We start from the raw sequence: 8,521 nt of genomic DNA, 5'->3' as shown, positions 1-8,521 counted from the left end.
GGAGCAGGCTCGGAAGAGGCGCTAAGGATGGAGGTGGACAGGATCCTGCCCGTCGCAGCACAGGACATCAAACCGCAGAACGTCCACGTGGAGATCGAGCAGCGCTGGCACCAGGTGGAGACCACCCCGCTGCGGGAGGAGAAGCAGATCCCCATCGCTCCCCTGCACCTTGCCCACGCCGAGGACCGGGAAGAGGGGCTGGCCAAGCAGCACTTGACCACGCTGCTGGAGAAGGAGGTAAAGTGGGGTGCGGGGGGTGCAGGCTGCCTGCCGAAATGGCCTTCAGGTCACTGTGGTAACTGCAGGACAACTGAGCAAGGCTTAAAAAAGCTGCATGTATTCCTGCTTCCTTATAACAATGAGCGTGTGCAGAGAAGAGCCACAAGGATGGGGAGGGCTCTGGAGAACAAGCCTGATGAGGAGCGGCTGAGGGAACTGGGCTTGTTTAGCCTGGAGAAGAGAAGGCTGAGGGGAGACCTCAGCACCACCTACAACTGCCTCAAGGGAGGTTGTGGAGAGGTGGGTGCTGGTCTCTTCTCCCAGGTGATGGGGGATAGAACAAGGGGAAATGGCACCAAGCTGTGCCAAGGGAGGTTCAGGTTAGAGCTAAGGAGGAAGTTCTTTACTGAGAGGGTCGTCAGAAGCTGGCACAGGCTGCCCAGGGAGGTGGTGGAGTCACCATCCCTGGATGTGTTTAAAGAGCGGGTAGACGAGGTACTTAGGGATATGGTTTAGGGGGTAGACAGGAGCGGTTGGACGGGATGATCTCAGAGGGCTTTTCCAACCGAGCGATTCTGTGATTCTGTGAGTGGGGATGCTGTAGGGTCCCCTGGCAGGGCACAGCTCCGTGTCCATTCCTGCGTGGCTCTGCTGTTGCAGCGGTGGTTTTTTGTTACCCCTTCCCAGCAGACACAACCTGCGCTTCATCGGTTGTCAGCCCGCCTGCCTCTGATGAGCTGGGTGCAACTGGTGTGTGTCAACCACACTCTTAATTCAAGCTCATAATTCTGTGTCCCTCTGCAGCTGTAGATTTGTGTCTACAGAACTATGAACTGGCTTGAGTTGTAGCACACACCACGAAGGTTCCCTTTTTGTTGAGCCTACAAATTGTACAATTTTAGGGAAAAAAAGGAGGACACTCAGCTCATCTGGAAAGAGGTCCATGCCTGGGATAACGAAGGTTGGTTGTTAGTTGGGATTAAGGTGTATTAGCAGGAAGGAAAGGGGTGCAGATGTGGAGTAACCAGGAGTATCCCAGATTTGAACTGGGCTGGGATTTGCCTGGGTCACACCTGGGACGAGCTGGTGCCGTTCATCCTTCGCTGCAGCGAGCTTTACGAATTAAACCAATGCAGAACTTAGTTCTTGCTGGGGGCAGGAGGGATTTTCCCTGGCAAAATGAAATCCAGATCCCACAGCAGAGCGGCGGTGCCATCAAAAGCCCCGTTCATTCTGCTCTACATCCCCTCCGAGCTGCGTGCTCTTCATGGCTGACCCCCTGCCCACCCCCTGGATGTTGTGTCTGCTCTTGTCCCTGCAGCTGGAGCAGAAGCAGAAGGAGGCCCTGGAGCTCCTGGAGCAAAACCGGCACCTGCAGGACCAGCTGAAAGTGGCACTGGGCCGGGAGCAGAGCGCCCGGGAGGGCTACGTGTTGCAGGTAGGAGAGAGAAATCAGGCTTCCTCTGCACCCGAGGGGTTCCTGGTGGGCTTCAGCCCAGGCTGATGCAGAGATGTGCAAAGAGATTTGACCTTCCTGCAAATACCACGAATCCTGTAGCCTTGCCAGGATCATCTGCTTAAAAGCTCTCATCTGGGATGTGGTAGACTGAAGATAGCATTATCTACTGGTGTCCCTGGGGGAAAACACAGCATGGCCATGGCAGACAGATGGGACCTCAGCAAAGTCCACCTCTGAGCCATCTTATACTGAGTTTTTGTGTGCAACAGTCGTTTCCCTCTTTTCATGCCCCAGACATCCCCCAGATACTCTGTTACATGGTGCCTGTCCTCAGCAAAGCCTAGGAGCCTGTTTTGGAGAGGCAAGAGAGTCTCTTAGGAAGCCTTTCCTACCCTCCTCCAAACCAAGCAGGCTTTTCCCAGCCCTTCCTTTGGGAGCAGCTGTGCCCAGAGGAGCCGTGACACCCACAGGGCAGCTCTGTCTGCTCCCATGGGTCCGTAGTCCTGTTTAGTGCAGGAGCAGCATCTTGACCTGCTCAAATCTACTTGGCCAGACTGGCTCTGGATCAAAGCGGTCACACATTGCACTCCCATGGCAGCAAACCCAGTGTCGACACCGAACCTCGTGTCCTTATTTCTCACAGGAGAAATTTCCCCACAGGCAGAGAAGCGTCTTGCCTTCCTTACCAGCAATTCCCATGGAGGAGTTAGTCATTAATGCATTTATTTCTGGAGCCCCCGAGCTGACAGGGCTCGCTTGGAGGATTTCCATTTTCACTTGGCAGTGTTGGGCAATGGCATCTGACCTTCCCTTGCCTGGAGCCCGGAAAAAAAAGGGCATGGGGCTAAAAAGCTGAGTGCTGGATCCACCGTCAGATTGGCCATGTTGAAGTTGGCCATAGCACCTCAATATGAGGAGTGGGGGGCAAGAGGGGAAGCCTGCAGAAGGGCTGAGCAAATCATCGCTGCAGTGAGAAGCAACCCAAGCTTTGACTTAGGAGTTGGAGAGGATTTTGGGGAGAGTTGGAGCTTTTTTTGTTGCTCCAGTCTTAATTGTTATGGGAATTTCCCTTATTTTCCCTTGGGAGCAGAGGGATTAAAGTCTCGTTGCAGAAGGGAGTGACCCCACCAAACCCTGCTGGGGTGAAGGGATTGGAATCGCTGGGGGTGTTTCTGCACCCCCAGACTGCGGGCAAACACCACAGTGGTTTTTTTTGGACAGACCCCTCCATCATGCCTAATTTTGGAGTGGTTCCTACATTGCCTACGAGGAGAGACGATGGAGGAGCCTGACTGCTGCCTCCCGAGCTGCCCGGGGGGCACCAACCCCTCCTTGGCAGCATCACGAGCCCCATATGGACCCCTAAACACTGCCCCCACTTAAAAGCCGCTGCACATTTCCTAAGGCAGCTGCTGAGATACCCACCCCGATGCATGTGCGTGCACCGACGCCTCGTGTAACCCCTCTCTCGCGCTGAGCTTCCTCGGGACGGGGCACCCCGGCCTTGACCCCTACCGGGAGAAACGGCAGGGGCTCCCGCTCCTTGCAAAGGGACCGGAGGTGTCCCCCGGCCGCGGCGGGTGGGAGGGTCACGTACTAACCCGGCCCGGGCGGGTGTTCTTGCATGGTTTTTTTTGGTGTAAAGCATGAAATTTAACTTAACGTAACTGAGTGTCACATCTGTGGGCTTTCCTTATCAGCAAGCAGAGTGCAGCAAGGCAGGCCAAATTCCTAGGCGTGACGCTGTGCTTCTCTCGCCTCTTCCTGTCTGTGTATTTATTTTTTTTTTAAAGACACATAATTTCTGTCGCCTTTTGCATGACTCTCTCTCTGTGAGTTTTCTCTTTGCATGCTACATTGCTTTGGTTTGCATCTCACAAAGGTTGGTTTCTTTTATTTTACATCCTCATCGCACCTTTTCCCTCCCTTTCACGTTGTCGGGCTTTTTTCATTTTGTCCTTCGTTTTTTTGGGGTTTCTTTTGCAGGTAGAGACATTAGATGCTCCCTAGCCTTACACTTTAGCGTACCCGCATCTCCTCCACGCGATGAGCAGTCGCTGAGTCCTGTCTGGCAGTCGCAGCAATGACATCTCCACGCCGGCCGTGCCGCGTCCCCGCGGTGGGGTGGGACGCGATGTCACTTGCTGTCACCTCACTTTCTGTTGTTGCTTTTGGTCGGTAGGGCTGCGTTACCCGAACTGTGCACTTTTTGTTTCACGACAAAGCGAACAAACCCGCTAAAAAAGCAGTTCCTTTCTCCTCCACCCGTTCCCATCCCCTCCTCACCCTTCCCATTTTTCTCTCGTCTGTCCGTCTCTGTTTTACTGCTGGTGTTTCTTCCTCATCGTTTTTTTGGTTCTAGTTGATTTTGGTTATGTTTCCGTTTAGCCTGTTCACTGTACAGCTGTTTTGATGTTGTGGTCCGTGTTTTCTGTTACTGGAAAGCAGTTGTCGCTCATTCAAAAAACAAAAAAACCAAAACCAAACCAAACCAAACCAAAACAAGTTGATTAAAACAACCAAACCAAAAAATTGTGCCGAGAACAAATCATCCCAATTGGAGCATGTGGGTAGCAGCCAAATCGCTGCGAGGAGCTTTTCCGTGGCCTGCCTGGCCAGAGGTGTGACACTCAGAAGGGAGAGCCAAGAGTGTTACTAATCTAGTATTTAATCGATTTTTTTAAGACCGAGGTGGCCGCCTCGCCATCAGGTGCCTGGCAGAGGCTCCACCAAGTCAACCAAGACCTCCAAAGTGAGCTGGAAGCCCAATGCCAGCGCCAGGAGCTGATCAATCAGCAGATCCAGTCGCTGAAGCGCAGCTACGCCGAGGCCAAGGACGTGATCCGGCACCACGAGGCCGAGATCCAGAGCCTGCAGGCCAGGCTCAGCAACGCGGCGGCCGAGCTGGCCATCAAGGAGCAGACCCTGGCCAAGCTGAAGAGCGACCTGAGGAGCGAGAAGGAGAAGGCCAAGGAGCAGCTGGAGGAGTGGCAGCACGGCGAGGCCGCGCTCAGCTCCCAGCTGAAGGCCAGCGAGCAGAAGCTGAAGAGCGCGGAGGCTCTGCTGCTGGAGAAGACCCAGGAGCTGCGGGACCTGGAGATGCAGCAGGCGCTGCAGAGGGACCACCAGAAGGAGGTGCAGCGGCTGCAGGACAGGATCGCGGACCTGAGCGGGCAGCTGAACGCCAGCGAGCAGGCGCGGAGCCTGATGGAGGAGAAGCTGCAGAAGAACTACGAGGCCCTGCTGGAGAGCTGCGAGAGGGAGAAGCAGGTTTTGTTGCGGAGCCTGAAGGAGGTGGAGGATAAGGCCAACGAGTACGAGAACCAGCTGCAAAACAGCGAGCAGCAAATGGAGATTCTGCAGAAGGAGAAGCTGAGCGCCAAGTTTGAAGGCAGCGAGCTGGTCCACCAGCTGGAGGAGCAGCTGGGGATGAAGGAGGCCAGCATCCAGAAACTCGCGGAGCACATCAAGGAGCTGGAAAGAGAGAGAGATCAGATCAAGTGCCGGTTCCACGAGCTGATGAATCAGGTCGCCGAGTCGGATAACGAAGTGGCGAAGCTGCAGGCAAAGTTGAAGATGGAAGAGACCAACTACCGCAATCTGGAGCAGTCGTTCGAGGAGGTGTCGGATCAGTTCCAGGGTGTGCAGAAAGTGCTGAAGGAGAAGGAAGAAGAGCTGAGACACGTCAAGGAAATGCACTTGAGGATCGTGGAGAAGAAAGATCAAGATCTCAGTGAGGCTTTGGTTAAAATGGTCGCTTTAGATAGCAGTTTAGAGGAGACTAAAGTAAAGCTCAGGGCCAAGGAGGAGGCTTTAAAGAGATTGGCTGGGGTAGGCACAGGTCCGTGTGCTGAGGAGGCAGAGGACCTTGGGCCCAGTCTTGAGGCTGACGAAAGTCACGCGTCCCAGCTGGGGCAGCCTCTGCAGACTCAGGATGTCCTCCCAGCAATGGCTTATGCACTGAAGGAGGAGGAGGATGAGGTTCTTGAGAGCGGTCAGAGGCAAGCAGAGGAATTTGACTCCCCCTCCAAAGCTGTCGAGCTGCAGGACCAAGAGTTAGTTCAGAAAGCCTTAGCAAAGCCTGACGTAGGAATCGTGGCGGGGGCCAAGAGGCAAAGAATCCGTTTCTCGAGCATCCAGTGCCAAAAATACATCCACCCAGACGGATCAGAGAAAAACTGGACCAGCAGCACCTCTTCAGACACGAGCCAAGACAGGTCTCTGTCTGAAGACAGCATGTCGTCAGAGCCACCTCTGGGTTACCCCTCGTCGGGGACGAGCGACTCCGAGACCTATCTCTCCATCATCCACTCCCTGGAAACCAAGCTGTACATTACGGAGGAGAAGCTGAAAGACGTCACGATGAAGCTGGAGAGCCAGCACGGCCACAACCAGGAGACGCTGATCGCCCTGCACCACCAGTGGGCCAGCACCGAGTCGCAGCTGCGGGAGCAGCTTCAGAGCAGCTTATCCCAGGTCAACGCGCTCGTCTCGCAGCTGGAGGGCGAGAGGCAGGAGAAGTTCAAGCTCATAGAAAACCACGTTAGCGAGCTGGGAGGGTTCCAAATTAAAAACGATCAAGCGCTGACGTGCTTGGAGAAGTGCAGGGAGCAGCTACGGGCTTTGCCCGAATCGGACGCGGAAAAAGAGGGGGATTTGTTCCTTGTTACTCTCTCCAGCATGGAAGCGACCTTATCAAATGCAATCCAGGCCTTGAGAGGGGCGCCAGCCCCATCCGAATATCAGCAGGGTGAAAGCCTTATCGTGGAAAGCCCCGCTCCAGCAGGAGGGGTTTTGGGCGAAGAGGAGCCCGTCTCCAAGGAGCAGCCAGCGGGAGCGTTTGACGCCGGCCAGCTGAGGTGGCTCTCGGAGAGAGTGGCGTTTGAGGCCTCTCTCATCAACCAAATCGCGGAGTCTTTGAAAAACGCGAGCTCCGAGATATCGCGGCTCCTGAGGGAGATCCAGGGAACGGCTGAGGTGGTGTTGCTGGAGCCGGGCAGTGTTTCTCATACAGCCGTCGACCTGGCCAGCGTCCTGTCCAAGAAGCTGCTGCTGGAAGGGGAGTTCTGGAGCCAGGTGGAGGAGCTCAGAGCACACTTGAGCACCAGAGAAGGAGAAGCCGAGGGCAAACCAGAAACAACGGGTCTGGGCTTTTCTCCCTGTTTTCTCGGTGCTGTAGCAGACGCGACGTTGATCAAGGCAGAACTTGGGTTTGTGGTACAGAAAATGAGGGAATCTTTTCACCAGAGATTAAAAACCATTGAAGAAGACCTCCATAACACCAAAACAGCTCTCCAGCAGCACAAGTGCATGTTGGAGGAGATCCTCAAAGCGTACAGGACTCCTGATTTGGACCGAGTCATGCACCAGATTTCTGAAGCCCTTGAGATTCAAAAAGACGCTTCAGAAAGAGCCCAAATCTCCTGGGACGGGAGCCATCTCCAGATGGTGCCATGTCAGGAACTGGCCAAGGTGGAGGAGATGGGCAGCGTGCCCAACCACAGTCACCAAGCTCTTGTTTCGATTCAGGAAGATCTTGCCCAGCAATTAAAGGACAAATCAAACGTTCTGAAGGAGATATCTGTTGCCTTACTCTCTCTGCCTCCTGAGGAGGCCACCAGAGACTGTCAGAAGCTCCTGAAGATGTCTCAGTGTCTTTCGTACCATTCCTGCATGGGAGGCCTTGGGCGCTATTCCTCTCTGTTAGTCCAGGATGCCATCGTTCAGGCTCAGGTTTGTTACGCCGCCTGCAAAGTCCGGCTGGAGTACGAGCGGGAGCTGAAGTCCTACAAGGAGTCCCTGCAAAGCATGGATGCGCTCTGCCAGGAGCGCGTGAAGACGGTCTCTCTCCTTCGGGACGAGTACGAGGACTTGCTGAGGAAGCAGCAGGGCGAGTACGGCGAGGTGATCGCCATGCTGGAGCGGGAGAACGCCGACCTCAAAGCGAAGGTGTCCCAGCTTGAGAGCCAGCGAAGGCTCCTGGAGGAGGAGGAGCATCAACACAGCAAGAGCTTGAGCGAGTTACAGGGCCGGTACGAGGAGGAGATCCGAAACGTGCTCGAGCAGCTGAACAGAACAGAGGATGCTCTGAAGGCCGAGAGGACGGAGGGGCTCAGCCAGCTGGATGCCATCGTCCGGGACAAGCAGAACATGGAGCGGTACCACCTGGAGCAGATGCAGGTGCTGGAGGACAAGTTCCAGGCCAGGATCAAGGAGCTGCAGGTGATGCACGGCGAGGAGCTGCAGGCGCTGCAGGAGCACTACAGCCAGAACCTGCAGCGCCTGCAGGACACCCTGGACCAGTACCAGCGGCAGCACCCGGAGGTGTCCCCCGTGGCGGGCCCGGGCGCTGGGGACGCCTGGGTGGCCGGTGAGGAGGGTGACAGCGGGCAGGGCCACCATGGGGACCTGGACTCCATGCACGGCCTGAGGGAACGCATCCAGGAGCTGGAGGCCCAGATGAACGTCATGAGGGATGAGCTGGAGAACAAGCACCTGGAGGGGAACGCGTCCACCTTGAGGGAAAAGTACCAGAAAGACTTTGAAAACTTAAAGGTCTTGATACGTTTAACGTTTTACGCTGCCGAGTGTACGGGAGGGTGCATTCGGTCCTGGGGTTCACTTGCCAGACCCAGAGGTGCCCCCCGAAAGGGCCAGCACGCCAAAGCAAGCCCCAGAGTGTTAGAAAGGCCTCTGCATAGCACAGCATTTCCCTTCTCTCCATGCTGGGGTATTCTAAATGCATTGCTGAGGGCTTGGTCTCAGTGGGAGGGCGGATTATTTGAGGTGGTCTCTGCGGGTAGAGGGAGGGAGGGTTTTGAAGCAGCTTGATAACTTCACGTT

At 55.4% G+C, this 8,521-nt stretch overlaps 2 protein-coding genes across 2 annotated transcripts in view; both read left to right on the top strand.

Moving 5' to 3' along the window:
• Positions 1 to 8,521, top strand: part of LOC104546619 (myosin phosphatase Rho-interacting protein-like) — a 56,432-nt gene that overhangs the window by 38,935 nt on the left and 8,976 nt on the right. Inside the window, 2 exon segments of the mRNA XM_010192055.1 lie at positions 8 to 237; positions 1,541 to 1,657. Coding sequence (XP_010190357.1) covers positions 8 to 237; positions 1,541 to 1,657 — 347 coding nt within the window.
• The window catches only part of LOC104546617 (myosin-11-like), a 5,901-nt gene continuing 1,622 nt past the window's right edge, over positions 4,243 to 8,521 (top strand). Inside the window, exons 1-2 of the mRNA XM_010192052.1 lie at positions 4,243 to 4,299; positions 4,364 to 8,267. Coding sequence (XP_010190354.1) covers positions 4,243 to 4,299; positions 4,364 to 8,267 — 3,961 coding nt within the window. The remainder of the gene's footprint in view (positions 4,300 to 4,363; positions 8,268 to 8,521) is intronic.

Source organism: Mesitornis unicolor, unplaced genomic scaffold, assembly GCF_000695765.1.
Source record: "Mesitornis unicolor isolate BGI_N332 unplaced genomic scaffold, ASM69576v1 scaffold29929, whole genome shotgun sequence".
In the NCBI taxonomy this organism is placed as follows: Eukaryota; Metazoa; Chordata; class Aves; order Mesitornithiformes; family Mesitornithidae; genus Mesitornis; species Mesitornis unicolor.
The sequence above is the reverse complement of the archived record's forward strand: the minus strand, read 5'-3'. Positions and strand labels throughout refer to the sequence as shown.